Below are 17265 nucleotides of genomic sequence, written 5' to 3' on the forward strand. Positions count from 1 at the left end.
TGTCTCAAAAAACAAACAAACAAACAAACAAACAAAACAAACAAACAAAAAACCATAATAAGATGTAAAGTCTCCAGCAGTGAGAAAGAGAACGGTTGCCCTGGTCTCCAGGTAAATGCTCTTTCATGGCTTAAAATGTTCATAGGAAGCCGGGCGGTGGTGGCGCACGCCTTTAATCCCAGCACTCGGGAGGCAGAGCCAGGTGGATCTCTGTGAGTTCGAGGCCAACCTGGGCTACCAAGTGAGTTCCAGGAAAGGCGCAAAGCTACACAGAGAAACCCTGCCTTGAAAAACCAAAAAAAAAAAAAAAAAAAATGTTCATAGGGCTAACAGTTTGGAACATTTGTCTATTAACATAGGATTTTGGCTTCTATTATTGAAGCTCTAGATGAAGCGATTATTAATAGTGTTCTGTTATTAAGTAAAACTCAGGAGTCAGATATTGGAGTCAAAACCTGATAGATGCAAAGAGCAATGGAGGACTAATCAGCTGACCCTACCTCTCCACACTTGCAAATCAAAAAGACCCTTGAGTATGTCTAAGCCCCTCTCTATTCCTTCCTGTGTGTCTCTCTCTCTATCCTAATCTGGGTCTGCCAAAAACTCTATGGTTAATTCTGGCCTTCTGATTCAAGGTTTAACTTTATTGTCAGTCTCAGGAATGTCAGTGTGATGAAAATATCCCACAACATATTATTATTGTTTTGAAGTAGGGGCTTACTCCATAGCCAAGGCTGGCTTCTAGTTCTCTTTGTAGACCAGGCTGGTCTTGAACTCATGATGCACCTAAATAGCCTCCCAAGTGCTAGAATTACCTGTATGCATCATCATCATCATCTGGCAAATTTATTGTTTGAAAGAAATGAATTTCCGTGTAGACATGGTGGCACACGCCTTTAATCCCAGCACTTGGGAAGCAGAGGCAGGCGGGTCTCTTTGAGTTTGAGGCAGCCTGGTGTACATAGTGTATTCCAGGACAGCCAGAGCTGTGTGCATTATTAACCATCCAACCAGCCACTGATGTGTGTGTAGGGTTAGTGGTTTTCTGCCCTGCTGATAGGATTGTCTCCTATGTTTTGCTGACTCCTAGAAGACTTGTCTGTCGGCTTTGTTTTGTAAGACTATGGACCGACAGACACTCTATTCAAAACGATATTAGCACAGCACAAAAACAACCAGTCTCTTTGGGTCCATTTCCAGGGCAGTGTTTGCTTCTAGGTGAAACCAACCTTGCAGATTTTCAGTCACATGCCATGACTTTTTCCTTTGCATTCTGAACCCTCCATGACCATAATTGAGATTATGGATGGCTCTGGCCCAGCAGGAACTCAAAAGACAGAGTCTAGACAGAAGTGAGGACAGGTGGCAGGAAGTTGGAAGACCCATTTGTGCCTGGGCCTACTGCTTGCTTTGAAATGTTTTGACTTTAAACTTCTAGTACCAAGGCCTAAGAGGCAGGGGGACTTTTTAGCATTGCATGCTGTTATGATTCCAAATCTGTTGACAGTTGAGAATTTATTGCACTAATCCATGAGCAACCCACAACCTAAAATCCCCTGGCTCTTTTTGTTTTCACAGGTGTTGGGGCGATGCTTTTTGACAGTGTTGCAAGTCCATTTCCAGTTTTTGACTCACGCCTTGCAGAAAGTCCAGCCCGTGGCTCACTCTTGCTTTGCCGAGGTAGTTGTGCCAGAAAAAAAGAACAGCAGCAGTCTGTCTGGCGTGGGCCACACACCCGAACTGGAGGAAGCTGTGCGATCCTGGCGGGGGGCTGCTGAGGTAACTGACCTGGGAGATCTGGCTGGGTTCCAGTGGAAGAGGCTGCAGGGCTTCTCGTCTGTTGGCTCTCAGGAGAGCCACTTGCTTTAGACATTGAGTTAGAAACATCCCTCGCTTGCTTTTTTCCTGTGATAGCAGATGTCTTTAAGAGCATCTACTTTGAGCTGTTGGTGGTGTACACCTGTAATCCCAGCACTCAGGAGGCAGAGGCGGGTGGATCTCTGTGAGTTTGAGGCCAATCTGGTCTACAGAGTGAGTTCCAGGACAGCTAGAGCTGTTACACAGAGAAACTCATCTCAAAAAACAAAAAAAGAATGTCTGCTTTGTGTCAGGCCTCTGCTAGGCACTAAAACAATACCTATAGAGAAAGACTCACAAAAACAGGGTACAAAGGGTGTAGGAGTTGTCCAGACCAAGAGGTAAAGCCCTGCTTCTGAGTGGGAGTGGTACAGGAAACTCCAGAGATGTGAGCCAGGGGAGAAGGCTGGCACCTAAGTCAGGAATGACACAGTGGAACTAGCTTGGTAGGCAGCCAGGTAGGCGGAGTAACAGGATTGTCTGGCAAGGTGAACCTCACAAACACTGGGGTTGCAGGAATGTGCCACAGCTGGCTAGTGTGGTGCTAGGGTTGGAACCTCGGGCTTCGTGCGTGCTAAGTAAGCACTCCACAAATGGAACTACTTCCTCAGCACTGTTGGGGTGTTTTGTTTTGTTGTTCTTGTCATTTGTTTGTTTGTTTGTTTGTTTGTTTGAGACAGGGTTTCTCTGTGTTGCCCTGGATGTCTTGGAACTTGCTCTGTAGATCATGCTGGCCTTAAACTTAGAGATCCACTTGCCTCTGCTTCCTGAGTGCTGGGATTAAAGGTGTACACGACCAGTGCCAGGCTATTGTTTTTATTTTCAAGATTTATTTTAAGTTGTGTGTGTGGGGAGGCATGTGCATGAGGTTGCAGAAATCTGGAGGCAGCAAATCACCTGAAGCTGCTTAGTGTCGATGCTAGGAGCTGCATTCAGGTCCTCTGCAAGGGCAGTGCATACTTTTAGTCTCTGAGCCATCTCTAGCCCCTTGTTGTCTTCTGAGATAAATTCTCACTCTGCAGCCCAGACTGGCCTCTAACTCATGGCAGTTTCTCCTTGGCCCTCCAACTGCTGAGATTACAAGCTTGAACTGCTTCTGTAGCCATCTTGTTCTCTGAGGAGTGTTTGGAAGCTTTGTAATTTTTGCAGTGCAACCATGAGGACTGGAGTTTGGATTCTGGTACCCACGTAAGAAGACAGACATGGTCCCATGCATACCTCTAACACCATCTGAGTGGGGTGGAGACAGGAGGATCATTGGAGTTTGCTGACTGTCCGCATAGCCAACAGCATCCTTAAAAACCCAAATGATGTTCAGGTTCAGGGAGAGACTCTGCTGCAAAGGAATATGGTAGTGAATGAGCGACAGAGGAAGACACCTGGTGCTACCTCTACCTCTACCTCCTGGGAGTATATCCTTTCAAACACATAAATTAAAAGCTTGTACAAAGATTCTTTTTTTTTTTGTTTGTTTTGAGACAGGGTTTCTCTGTGTAGCCCTGCCTGCCCTGGAGCGTGCTCTATAGATCAGGCTGGTCTTAAACTCACAGAGATCTGCCTGCCTCTGCCTCCCACGTACTGGGATTAAAGACGTGCATCACAACTGCCCAGTTCTGTAAAAAGATTCTTAAGTTATCCGGACCCAGAAAGACAAACACAGCATATTTTCTCGGGTATGCAGAACCTAGATTTAAGTTTCTGTAGATGTGTATATGGTCTCTGTGTGTGTTTGTGTGATGAAAGGAGGCCATGAAAGAGAAGGAAGAGATCTTGGGCAGAAGGAAAGAAGAAGAAGATCACACAATACATGTGACCTGAAAACCAAAAGAGGCGTACCAAGGGGGACGTAGCCGGGTGCAGAGCAGGAGAGGACAGTGATAGAGAGGGTGGATTAGGACAAAGGGTGGTGGCAGATGCATGGAAGTGCTGTAGTGAAGCCCATTCATGTACATGCCAACTCTAAGACCTCAGAGAAGTAAATAGAAAAAGATGCTTCTAGACCCTCATTCATCAGTTGCTTTGCATGCGATTCGAGCCGTTTTCCTATTAATGTATTTGACACATGAAGTCTGTCATTCTTTGAAGATCAGCTGCTTCCCAGCACAGCTTCACTAGTGGATAGAGAAGCATGAGTGGGATGGAAATGCATGGTGATCAGATAGGGGGAGGGATGTGACAGTGTGCAGTGAGCATTCTCCTTGGGGGACTTCTGATTCCCACCCAGCCTTGTTGCTGAGAACCTGCTGTAGAAGTGGCTATCCCTAAGCCTTTTCGTGGGACATCCTGCCTAGTATACAATTCCTTCTCTGGCCATTCTACCATGAGAGTCTCTAGTCCAGTGGTTCTTAGCCTGTAGTTCGTGACCCATTTGTGTGTGTGTGTAGGGGTCAAATGACCCTTTCACAGGGGTCACCTAAGACCATTGGAAAACACAGACATTACAATTCATAACAGTAGCAAATGACAGTTATGAAGTAGCAATGAAATAATTTTATGGTGGGGGGTCACCACAACATGAGGAACCGTATTAAAGGGTCACAGCATTAGGAAGGTTGAGAACCACTGGTCTCGTCCTTTTCCATACCCAGAACTTAAACTTGAATGTAAACAAATCAGAAGTAGTTCTTGGGCTGGTAAGGTGACTCAGTGGGTGAAGGTGCTTGCCATCAAGCCTCAGTACCCAACTTGCATGAGTGTAGGTCCACATGCATGCACACACACGCACACACATACATAGACAAAGTTAAAGAAATTGCTCTTTGTAAACTCATGCCTCTATCTCTCCCCCTCCTCTCTTCCCCCTACCCCATTCCCTCTCTCTCTCACTTTTTTTGAGGTAGGATCTTGCTGTATAGCCCAATTAGGCCTCAAACTCCCAATGCTTCTGCCTCAGCCTCCCAGTTGTTGAGTTATAGGTGCCTATCACCATGCCCCACTTACTTACCTTTTTAAATGTGTTCGGGTGTTTGCCTTCATATATGTTAGCTCACCATGTATGTGCAGTCTGTATAAGAAGGGTTACCAGAAGAGGGCTTAAATTCCCCTGGAACTGAAGTTACAGATGGTTGTGAGCTGTCATGTGGGTGCTGAGGATTGAACTTGGGTCCTCTGGAAGAGCAGCCACCTCTTCATCCTTGGTTTGTATTTTGAATCAGGGTCCTCATCAGTGACAGCATGTGTATTGTAAACATTTTACATGTACATGCAAGTGTGTATGAACTTTTGATCTGAAAATATCCATTACATTGGAAAACCTGGAGAGTACCGATGCCTCAGCTGAGAGGCCAAGACTGTGCGCTGTCAGTGCCCTGCGTGAGGCAGGAGGCAAAGGCAGTTTCTAGTTCCCCAGTAAAAGCAGTGCCCAGAGCTGCTGTAGTTGCTCTCCTTCATCGGCCGGATCCCAGGCTTCATACAGACCTGGTCTGGGCTGCAGACTCCTTGAAATCAGGCCCACAGCTCACAGTGGTGTTGACACAGCAGGAGTCGGCCTCAGCCCTTGACCTCACACTCTTTCAATCTGGGCTGTTAGTAGCCCCTGCACTTAGAACTATCTTGCATACCATCCAGGCTTTAGGCCATTTGGTGGTTTTTTAGAGTAATTCTGTAACTGTTTCTGAAGTTTTTATTAAGCTGATAATGCCTTATCTCTAAACATCTTTAACTTATAAAAGGCCACAGCCCTTTATAAGCAGGAGAGACAGGAAGATGGCAATTGTGGTCACAAGACAGGAGTTCTCTTGCAGGCTCATAGCAGCCCACAAAGGCCGCACTGAAAAGAGGAAGGCACGCACTGCAGCGGTGACTGTAGGGGCCGCACTCCAGGAGTGGGCCCACAGTTATGGTCTGACCAAATAAGCTGGACTGTGACAGTCAGCACCACCGCACAAGTCCAAGGCCATCGAGGAGCGGGGAACAAAGCCTTGAAGCTGGGTGCTCCTTTCCTGCTACATTTCAGTGGTTCTCTTTCATGCTGACACCCCTTTTTCCAGTGAGAGAAAGGAAAAGCAAACCCTCAAAGTCACTGTTGTATTTTGTAGAATACAAGGTCACTTATGGTTAAGGAATAGTATGTTGATTTCTTAAATGATGTCTCATTTGGATCACCCCACAGTTAAGTTGCAGTGTACTACATTTTGTTATAGGATTTTTTTTTTCTTTCTAGTTTTTCAAGACAGGGTAGCCCTGGCTGTCCTGGAACTCGCTCTGTAGACCAGGCTGGCCTTGAACTCACAGAGATCCGCCTGCCTCTACCTCCCGAGTGCTGGGATTAAAGGTATTTGCCGCCACCGCCCGGCTTGTTATAGGATCTTATAGGACCTGTAGCCAGGCATGGTGGCAAACACCTGTATCACAGCACTTGGGAGCTGAAGCAGGATTAGGACCTCGAGGTCATCCTTGCTTACATAGTGAGTTCAAGGCCATCTTGGGGTATGTGAGGGTACCCTGTCTCAAGACCAAACCAAACTGAACTGATCTTCTGTCTTCCATTGAGTCACACCGGGCTGTTTCGTAGCACTGTGCCGTTCTGATGTTGTGATACTTGGTGTGCCGTCATCTGCTCTTTCCTGCTCTTGTTTGACTTCCTCGGTCATGTCACAGGCTTTCCCAGGGGGACCCTCAGTGCCAGCTCGCTCTCTCTCCACTGCTGGTGTCTCTCTCTCTCTCTCTCCACTGCTGGTGTCTCTCTCTCCACTGCTGGTGTCTCTCTCTCCACTGCTGGTGTCTCTCTCTCTCCACTGCTGGTGTCTCTCTCTCTCCACTGCTGGTGTCTCTGTCTCTCTCCACTGCTGGTGTCTCTCTCCACTGCTGGTGTCTCTCTCTCCACTGCTGGTGTCTCTCTCTCTCTCCACTGCTGGTGTCTCTCTCTCTCCACTGCTGGTGTCTCTCTCTCTCTCCACTGCTGGTGTCTCTCTCTCTCCACTGCTGGTGTCTCTCTCTCTCCACTGCTGGTGTCTCTCTCTCTCCACTGCTGGTGTCTCTCTCTCTCTCCACTGCTGGTGTCTCTCTCTCTCCACTGCTGGTGTCTCTCTCTCTCCACTGCTGGTGTCTCTCTCTCTCCACTGCTGGTGTCTCTCTCTCCACTGCTGGTGTCTCTCTCTCTCTCCACTGCTGGTGTCTCTCTCTCCACTGCTGGTGTCTCTCTCTCTCCACTGCTGGTGTCTCTCTCTCCACTGCTGGTGTCTCTCTCTCTCCACTGCTGGTGTCTCTCTCCACTGCTGGTGTCTCTCTCTCTCTCCACTGCTGGTGTCTCTCTCCACTGCTGGTGTCTCTCTCTCTCTCCACTGCTGGTGTCTCTCTCTCCACTGCTGGTGTCTCTCTCCACTGCTGGTGTCTCTCTCTCTCTACTGCTGGTGTCTCTCTCTCTCTCTACTGCTGGTGTGGGTTCAGACCTTTGTCTCTCATCTGGCTTCACAGCCTTCTGTCGTTAGAGTATCTGGGCGCCAGCCTCCTGAATATTCCTTTTACATCCTAAAACCTCAGTGCCACCTCACTGATCTCCCTGCCTGCTTCTGTGTGTCATTGGCCTCTGTCTCCTGCTTCCTGCTGGTGCCCCTTAGCCACACTGCACTGTGAAAATGGAACCCTGATGCAGTCTTTCTTCTTGCATGGCCAGAACAGTACCACTCCTCCAGCTCACCTCCAGCTCTTTTCCTTCCCTTTCATGACAACAGAGGAGGTGCCCTATTCGCAGGTTCAGGGCTTACTTTGGCAGCACCTTATTCCCATCCTCAAGGACCTGGCTTCTGCCGTGGGACCCAAAGTTTTCTCTCAACACTAATGTGCTTCCAACACAAAAGCCTACCTGTTTCTCTGCCTGTTTCTCTACCTGTTTCTCTACCCCTTTGACAGCCCAACTTTTTGGAGAAGTTGTCTTTTCCTCCCCTTTCTCATTCACTCTGAAAACCATATATTCTCTGGTTTCTTCTCAACCACATAAATCATGAAGTACTGTAAGCACATAAAACATGTTTTTTGTTATTAGCGAGATGGCACGGCAGGTAGAAGCAGTTGCCACAGAAACCTGAGAGCCTAAGTTCTGTCCCTTAGAATGCAGTCAGAGGAGAGAACCGATGCCCAAGAAGTTGCCCTCCTGTCTCTACATACACAGGGTGGCACACATGTGCCCAGTCCTAGACACACACTAAATAAATATATGGAGCATTTGGAGTTAACGTTCAGGAAAAGGTTGCCTGCTTTGTTTGCTCTCAGCTGCCCTTCCTTCATCTGCTTTGCTGGCCTCTCTTGAGTACAGCTTCTGAGGGTGAGTTTCTCATGGGTCAGGGTTAGGTTTCTTTTTCCCTGGGGGTCTCTGCCCAGTGTTGGGACTTAGACCACTCCTCTGCAGAGGGATGCTTCAAATGTATTTGGTCAACCCACTTTCCATGGCATCCAGGGCCCTGAATTAAACAGCTGCCTATTTTAAGTTCAACAGGTGGCTCGGTTCTGGCTTCTCACCATGTTTCTCTCTATACCATCCTCACGCTGGTCAGTGGTGCCGTCTGACACTAGACTGTGCATCCGAGACCTGAGACACCTTTCAGTGTTCCCATCATGTCTGCACCCAGTCAGATCCTTAGGAGAGCCCTGCAGTCTCACCTCCGGATACTCTTAGGGCTGTCCCCTCTTCTGCGGGGCCCCCCCCCCCCCCCCCCCCCCCCCCCCCCGTACCTAGTTTTGGGAGGGTGAGTCATACTTTTCTGAACTGTTTTCTCCCATTTCTGCCTCACCTTTCTGATTTTTTAAGTCAGACATCTTTGCTTCTCATGTTGTTAGGGTCAGATATGGACACCTCACTCTGGCACACTGAGTCCTGCCTTATCGTTCTGCTTTATAGAGTTCCTTGGAGTGTTTTGAATCCCTGGTGGATATTAGGAATTATTAGTGCCTTGACATATCCTTGCCCTACCCCGAGCACACGCAGTCCCAACTCCCTACCTAAATTGCCGTTTTCTGAGACAGGCTCTTGTTTTGTGGCCCATTTTGGTCTGGAACTTGTAATCCTTTGCTTCCACCTTAGAGTCCTGGGATTCCAGAATTCCTGAAGATGGCCACTCCACACCACGTTCAGTGCCTGCTGTGGCCCCTCCTACAGTTCTCATTGTTTACCTTTTTGGTTGGCGAGGCCATCATCTCCAGGAAGGCAGGGACCAGGCTTTATGTTCTAGGATCAGGGCTGGTGTCTCTCGGCAGCTAGCACAACCCCCGGAGGCTAAACATTTCACTGAAAGATTCTTAGGAAGAGTCAAATGGTGTAAATCTGAAGACTATTAGGTTTCAGGGTTGGGTTAGTCTACAGGCTGGTGTGTACACATGACTTATGAAACTGAAAGCCTTGAACTTGACAGCGTTGAAGCTGCTAGTTTCCTTCCCTGTAGTTCTGTGAGGTTTGTAAATGTTAATATTCCTATCCTGACCTAGAAGAACAGAGACTAACTCCTGGTAATGTTATTTGGCCAGGCATGGTGGCACAGGCTTATAATCCCATCACTCAGAAGGCTGAGGCATGCCACTTGTAAGCTTGAAGCCACCCTGAAGCCACCCTGGGTTACATGGCAAGACTGTCTCCAAAAAGACCAGTAAGCCTGCAGAGTTTCAGACTACCAACTTTGTAGTGTGAACAGTCCAGAACTCCAGGTGTATATCCAGCTTACATACTTCATTTTTGGTGTAGGATTTGTTGCTGGTGGTACTGTTTGACTTTTGCTAGCAACTGTAGTGCCCTTCTTTACCTACTGGTTACTGTTTATGTCATAGGCAACATCTAGATTAAGAGAGAGAGGCTGTGACGGACGCCTGGCAGGAATCGAAGTCCAACAACTCTTTTGTTCTCAAAGTGCAGCAATTCCTGAGCACCAGCTCAAAGAGCTGAACATGAAAATTGACAGTGCTTTGCAGGTAAGTGTTTCAATACTGGCAGTTGCATAGAGAGATGACTGCTTAAAAAGGCAACAAAATAATAATAACTAGAAAATTTTAAACATAATATTTTTATTCTTTGAGAATTTCATGTATGCATGTAGTGTGTTATGGTCATATTCAGCCACCTATCCTTCCCTAACTCCTTCCACAACTGTAGAAATTTTAAGTTCCTATTTTTGTTGGACTTGATTCTTGCAGGCATATAAAATAGCATTGGAAAGCTTAGGCCACTGTGAATATGCAATGAAAGCTGGCTTCCACCTGAACCCGAAGGCCATTGAAGCAAGTTTGCAGGTACACTTTTCTCTCTGGTGGCTCTGGGAGTTGTCTACTCAGTCCTGTGGGAACCAAATGCTTTGCCGTGTGAGCTGTGGGTCACCTCCGCTCTCCTCTCCAAACCCTTTCCAGGGCTGCTGCAGCGAGGCGGAAGCTCAGCAGACGGGGCGAAGGCAGACACCCCCACAGCCCATGCAGTGTGAGCTTCCCATCGTCCCTGTGCAGATAGGACCGCACTTCCTGAAGGGGGTCTCCTTTAATGAGTCGGCTGCTGACAATCTGAAGCTTAAGACGGTAGCTTTCCCTGGACTCCCTGGGTTCCAGCACCTGAGCGTGAACTTGGAAAGAGAACTATTTTGGGAAACTTGAGGGCTTTTGAAGAATGTAGATTACAAAACACAGTGGAGATCAAGGAAGGAGGCTCTAACTTTTCTGAGTACAGTGATGGTCAAATGCAGCTTGTGATGTCTCAGTTGTGTGTGTATGGTGCTAGGGGTTGAACCCAGGGCCTCACACATGCATAACAAACACTAAGTCACACCCAGCCCTGGGGTAACATAATAAGACATTTGCTAAGAAAGTTTTATTAGTAATTTAAATGAATAATTCAAATAACAAATGTTTGTTCAAGTGTTTAACAGAGTTTGAGAGTACACCATGAAATACTGTTGATTAATGTTTGCTGGTGCGTTTTTGAGAGTTAAGTATCAGAAATCGTAGTACAATGATAATAGTCATTTGTGAAGCATCGTTGGTGCAGGAGTTACAGCAAAGTGCTTCGCATGCATTGTTTTATTGAATTCGTGTCTCATGGAGGCAAGGCTATTCCACCTGTCCCCATGTGACAGAGGAACTGAGACCAAAGTAACATGCCTAGCAATTAGGAGAGCTGGAACTTGGGCTCATTCGGTCTGTTCCAGAGCCTCTCTACACTGACTTTGTTGTTGTTTAAAAAAAGTTGAGGTTGGGCCAGGCTTGGTGGCACATACCTGGAACTCTACCACTCAGGGAGGCAGAGAAAGGTAGCTCTCTTGAGTTTGAGGCCAGCCTGGTCTTCATAGAGAGTTCTAGGTCCATCAGGGACACACAGTGAGACCCTGCCTGCAAAATCTATGTTTTGTTTTTTTCACCTGGCATGATCTGGGTGTTGTCAGAATGCTTCTCTGGAGGATTGTTGTATAAATGTCTTGAGATGTACCCTCTCCCCTCTCTGTCGATCTGTAGCATACCATGTTACAGCTCATCAAGGAAGCAGGCTGCTACAATGGAATCACACCTCGGGATGATCTTCCTGTGACGGAAGTACTGAACCAGGTGTGCCCGTCCACGTGGCGGGGCGCCTGTAAGACTGCTGTGCAGCTGCTGTTTGGCCAGGCGGGACTGGTGAGTGTGTGAAGGGACAAGAGAAGCTTGTGGGGTGGCATATGTGCAGATACACCGCATTCAGGAGGCTGAGGCAAAGGAGGAGCGTGAGGCCAGCCTGAGGGACATAGGAAGACCCTGCTCTCCCCACAAAACCAAAAGTTTTGTGGTTTGTTTGTGTGGGGTTTTTTTTGTTGGTTTTTTTTTTTTTTTTTTTTTTTTTTTTGAGACAGGGTTTTTCTGTGCAGCCCTGGCTGTCCTGAAACTCGTTCTGTAGACCAGGCTGGCCTTGAACTCACAGAGATCCACCTGCCTCTGCCTGTCACTCTGGGATTAAAGGCGTGCACCACCTGTTTGTTTTAACACATTGGTAACCTGTATTTGCTGGGACTCTAGTTGCAGAATGGTGCTGTTGCAGGCTTTCCTCATCTTAAGGAAACAAGTGCATTATTCTGCTTGGGCAGGCCTTGACCGCTCTGCAGCCACACTGGAGCCAGGCTGGTGGCCTCTGCACTCAGCTGTTCTCTCTGCCTTCATGTGGCCCACTCTCATCTGTCCATGGCAGCCCGACTTTCACCTCCAAGAATCTACTTGTGACTGGTGCTGGTATCAGCGGGACCCCCAACCTAATCATTTCCTACCCTCCCTCTCTGCCCATTGCCTTTTGAACAAAAAAATGACAGTATCCACTTCAAGACAGTGGTTTAATCTGTTTTTTTTTTTTCTTTTGGTTTTTTTCAAGACAGGGTTTCTCTGTGTAGCTTTGTGCCTTTCCTGGAACTCGCTTTGTAGACCAGGCAGGCCTCGAACTCACAGAGATCCGCCTGCCTCTGCCTTCCGAGTGCTGGGATTAAAGGTGTGTGCCACCACCGCCCAGCAGTTTAATCTTTTTACCTGTCAGAGAAGAAGGAAAAGAAAACAAAAAACAAAAGAAACACTGGGTGGGGTCCAGAGCTCAGCATCTGTAATCACTCTTAGTTTTTTTGTCTGGCACATCCACCCATGGAGCTTGTACGTGCTTGATTCCACCTTGTAGTCATGGCTCTTTTTGAAAGAGTGAGCATTTGCATCGGAGGTTAGAAGAAGCTAATCTGAGAATTCTGAAATGAAAGAACTTGTTGAGCACAGCATACACACAGCACTCTGAAGGTGTTTGAGGTCAGCCTGGTCTCCAGAGAGAGTTCCAGGCTAGCTAGGGCTACAGAATGACACCCTGTCTCAAACAAACAAACAAACAAACAAATGTAAGTACTCCTTTTAGTCTAATTTCTGTTAGTCATGAAAGGAGAGCTTGGAATGGTGCTTGTCCCTGTTTGATGCAGGTCGGTCTCAGGCGGCCTCGTTGAGGGCAGTGCTGTCTTGTGATGGAAGGGGACCTGCTCACAGAGCTGGGCTCCCTTCACTTGAAGATCTGTGTAGGAAGAAAAGCAAGAAACAGGAGTCACTCTACTAACCTAGACAGCAGAGGCTGAGCCATATTCTCAAAGACCCTCTAGCTGAGGCTGGGGCTCTGGCAACACAGTGAACATTAGGAGAAGGCTGTTTTGGGAAAACACTGTAAGCTAAAGGGGAAGTCTCGGCCTACTCAGAACCCACTGATGGCAGGGCTCCTTTGTGTAGCTGACAAAGAACCTTTAGGACCATCGTCATAGGAGTGGGGGAGAGAGGAAACACCTGTCAGGGCCCACAAAGGCTGTTCCTTGGACAGGAAATGTTTCCCAAGGTCCAGCTGTGAGAGCCTGTTGATAGCGGTGGAAATCAACACTAGACGCTGTGTTTGGAATCCTAAGGAGTGAGTACCTATGAGTAGCTTGACCCTTCTAAAATGGAGCTGTGGGTTTCTGCTAGTGAGCTGCAGCCTCAGCCTTGCAAGTACCTTAGATTATAGGCCTGTATCACCAGGCCCAGCTTGGGTCAACTTCTGAAATTTTTTTTTCAATTATATAAAAATTTAAAACTACTAAAATAAAGGATGCGCAATCCATCCTCCCTCTCCTCTTCCTTCTCTTCCTTTTCCAGTCCTTTCCTTCATTTCTCTCTTCCAGTTAAACATTTATTTTAGGACTTTATTTTTAAGTTAAGAGAGTGTGTGTGTGTGTGTGTGTGTGTGTGTGTGTGTGTGTGTCTGTCAATGTGGAGGCCAGAAGAGGCCATTGGACCTGCTGGAGCTGGAGTTGAAGTGGCAGTGAGCGGCTTGAGGTGGGTGCTGGGTCTCAGAACTTCTGGAAGAGCAGGGAATACTCCCAACGTCTGAGCCTGCTCTCCAGCCCCATTGATCTCTTCTTTTTGAGACAAGGTCTCATACTGCACAGACTGACCTCAAAGGGTTGGGATGACAGGCATATACAACCCACTCATCTGGAGGGATTTGTAATTCTAACAGCTGCAGTTGAGTGGACCCCAGAATCAGAATTTGGTTTCTGTGTGTTCAGACGCTATTACTTGCTATTGTCTCTGGGACCTCACTGGTCTCAGTACAGATGTGCGGTGGACAGTTCTGCTGGTCACTGAGCGTCTGACACGGGTACGTACTGGGATGTCTGATACTGGAAGCTCTCTGAACCTGGTGGTTACCTTTGTTTCTTTCCCAGGTGGTTGTCGACACAGCACAGATTGAAAATAAAGAAGCCTACGCACCCCAGATCAGTCTAGAAGGCTCCAGAATTGTGGTTCAAGTTCCATCCACATGGTAATTTGATTATTTTTATTTTATTTATTTATTTTGGTTTCTTGAGATAGGGTTTCTCTGTGTAACAGCCCTGGGTGTCCTGGAACGCTCTTCGTAGACCAGGCTGAGTACTGGGACTAAAGGCATGTGCCACTGCTGCCTGGCCCAATTTGACTTTTTTTTTTTTTTTTTTAAAAAGTTTAGTGGGGGGAGGGGGGGAGGTGTTAGATCAATTTTTTTTTTAAGGTTTATTTATTTATTATGTATACAGCATGTATGACTGCAGGCCAGAAGAGGGCACCAGATCTCATTACAGATGGTTGTGAGCCACCATGTGGTTGCTGGGAATTGAACTCAGGACCTCTGGAAGAGCAGTCAGTGCTCTGAACCTCTGAGCTATCTCTCCAGCCCCCAATTTGACTTTTATTAACAGAAGACTAAAGTCTGAAGGCTGGGTATCTTTTGCTGCTGTGGAACCTGACCATAATGAGCAGTGTTACCTTGTTACTGAAGCCACAGTGTCTTCTGTTCCCATTAAGTTACCATTCTTTTTCCAAAGCCGAGTAGAAACTGTAGAGTTCCTTCTTCACTCTGGCTGTTCCAGTCACAGCCCTGGTGACCTTGAACTCATACCATTATATGCCAAGTGTCACTGTAAGTCTGGGGACAGATAAGGCCCTTTTTAGTACCCTTCAAAAGATAAAGGGTTATTCATAGTCTGTTTTTTGAGGAAAATATGGTCCTATAAACAAGTAAGGAAGCAGGCCAGCAATATGATCCCATAAGCCATAAAAGAAGGCATGATGCACAAGGAAATACAGAAAATGCACAGCCTCACTCAGTGATCACAGCAAGTGAGGGAGACGATCAAGATGCATTTTACCCAAAGATAGTAGATTGACTTAGAATAACAATAAGAAATATTGAGGAAGTACTGGTTTAAGCTAGACTGCAGAAACAGGCCAAGAGGTTGTTGGATCGAGAAGAAATCACACACGCTTTTTTTTTTTTTTTTTTTGGAGAAAAGTTTATGGAGTATCTGAAGCTGAGGACATGCCCTGGGCTATTCCACATTGCATCTCTAGGGGTTTGTCCTTGATATGTGCACAAGAATGACCATTGTTGTGCTGGGATGTAGCTCAGTTGTAGAGTACTGGCCCAGAACGCATGCATGACCCTGGGTTTGGTCCCCAGCATCCCATAAAACTGAGCTTGGGCCGGGCGGTGGTGGCGCACGCCTTTAATCCCAGCACTTGGGAGGCAGAGCCAGGCGGATCTCTGTGAGTTCGAGGCCAGCCTGGTCTCTAAAGCGAGTTCCAGGAGAGGCGCAAAGCTACACAGAGAAACCCTGTCTCGAAAAACCAAAAAAAAAAAAAAAACTGAGCTTGGTAGTGCACACCTGTAATCCCAGCACCCGGGAGGTGGAAGCAGGAGGATCAGAAGTTCAAGGGCATCCTCAGCTACAAGGTTGTCCTCCACTACAAAAGAAGTTTAGACCAGCCCAGAATACGTGAGACACCGTCTCAGATTAAATAAACAAACAACTAAATAAATAAAGGAAGAAAGAATGATTAGCTGGTTAGAGAGATGGCTCACCCAGGAAAGGGCCTTGCCACCAAACCCAAGTTTAAGCCCCAGAACCTACACAGGTGGAAGGAGAGAATGGCCTCCTTCTGCAAGTTGTCCACCGACATCCACATAAATATAAAAACAATAATTTGGGGCACTGAAGAGTGGATAAGAGCACTTTCTGCTCTTCCAGAGGACCCAGGTTCGCTTCTCAGCACCCACCTGGTGGCTCACAACTGTCTGTAATTCCAGCTCAGAAATTTAAAAGCATTAGTATGACTGTTGAAGTGGTATAGTGTGTAGTGGTATTTGCTCCGCCCATGACCTTGGGCTATAGGGCCCAAAGAAGGTGATGCTTCTTACCATTGTACATGACCTCTTAAAAGGAAAGGGAGAAGGGCCCCTTCTCCCTGCTGCCTACTCCTGGTCTGATCCAACTACCAGGTGGATTCTCTCCCAGTCAGAACAGAGGACAACTTTAGCTGTTTACTCCATTCTGTATTCGTGAGTGTATTTCTTCAATTTTTAATATCTTAGTAAATCCCTATTACCCATCAAATGGACTCACATGGATTGATCTTAACAAGAGTGTCCTAAAATCAGTGGTAATCAAGGTAGGTAGGTTGATAATAGAGATCTTTTTAAAAACAGATTCATTTACTTTTATTTTATATGTATAAGTACCTGCATGTATGTATGTGTACCACATGCATACCTGTGCCTTCAGAGGTCAGAAGAGGGTGTTGCATCCCCTGGGACTGGAATTACAGAGCTGTTGTACGGGTGTCTGGAACTGAACCTGGGTCCTCCACAAGAACAGCAAGTGCTCTTAACCAGCCCTTATGAAACCCTTATTCTTATGAAACAATAACTTAAAAGGCTCAGTTTTCTGTAAGAGTTTGCAATTTCTGAATTCCTAATTAAAATTTCCAATTCAAATTCTCATCTTAAAAGTTTTTTGGGGGTTGGGGTTTTAGCTCAGTGGTAGAGCGCTTGCCTAGCAAGCGCAAGGCCCTGGGTTCGGTCCTCAGCTCCGGAAAAAAGGAAAAAAAAAGTTGTTTTTTTTGTTTTTAGACAGGTGTTTTTTTTTTTTTTTGGTTTTTCGAGACAGGGTTTCTCTGTGTAGCTTTGCGCCTTTCCTGGAACTCACTTGGTAGTCCAGGCTGGCCTCGAACTCACAGAGATCCGCCTGGCTCTGCCTCCCGAGTGCTGGGATTAAAGGCGTGCACCACCACCGCCCGGCTTAGACAGGTTTTTATGTAACACAGGATGACCTGAAACTCACTATGTATCTGAGAATGACTTTGAACTCCTAAGCCTCTTGCCTCCACCTCCTGAAGTAGGATTACCTATGTATGGCACCATGCCTAACTCATTGAAAAATATTAAATTTTATAAGGATTCTCATTTTGAGGAAAACAGATAAAACTTTTATATAGTTGGGTGAATGTAAACAGCTATTGCTAAACTAGTGTTTTCTACCAAAACTGTGGTTCACTTCCTTTGTAATTCATTCACTGTACCTCCTGAAGTGGCCTTGTAGGCCGTGACTCCTTGCAAGGGCTCCCTCTGCTGTCTATTTTTGGTAATGATGAAAATAATAAGGTGTTTTT

At 46.7% G+C, this 17265-nt stretch overlaps 1 protein-coding gene across 4 annotated transcripts in view; it reads left to right on the forward strand.

Annotated features, from left to right (window-relative positions):
- Nucleotides 1-17265, forward strand: part of Garre1 (granule associated Rac and RHOG effector 1) — an 89106-nt gene that overhangs the window by 53641 nt on the left and 18200 nt on the right. For all 4 annotated transcript variants that reach the window (XM_052712896.1, XM_052712892.1, XM_052712893.1 and 1 more), the window contains 6 exons: nucleotides 1579-1779; nucleotides 9613-9753; nucleotides 9976-10071; nucleotides 10186-10347; nucleotides 11278-11436; nucleotides 14007-14104. In XM_052712896.1, coding sequence (XP_052568856.1) covers nucleotides 1579-1779; nucleotides 9613-9753; nucleotides 9976-10071; nucleotides 10186-10347; nucleotides 11278-11436; nucleotides 14007-14104 — 857 coding nt within the window. The remainder of the gene's footprint in view (nucleotides 1-1578; nucleotides 1780-9612; nucleotides 9754-9975; nucleotides 10072-10185; nucleotides 10348-11277; nucleotides 11437-14006; nucleotides 14105-17265) is intronic.

This window comes from Peromyscus californicus, unplaced genomic scaffold, assembly GCF_007827085.1.
Source record: "Peromyscus californicus insignis strain IS unplaced genomic scaffold, ASM782708v3 Scaffold_4__1_contigs__length_199733344, whole genome shotgun sequence".
NCBI lineage: Eukaryota > Metazoa > Chordata > Mammalia > Rodentia > Cricetidae > Peromyscus > Peromyscus californicus.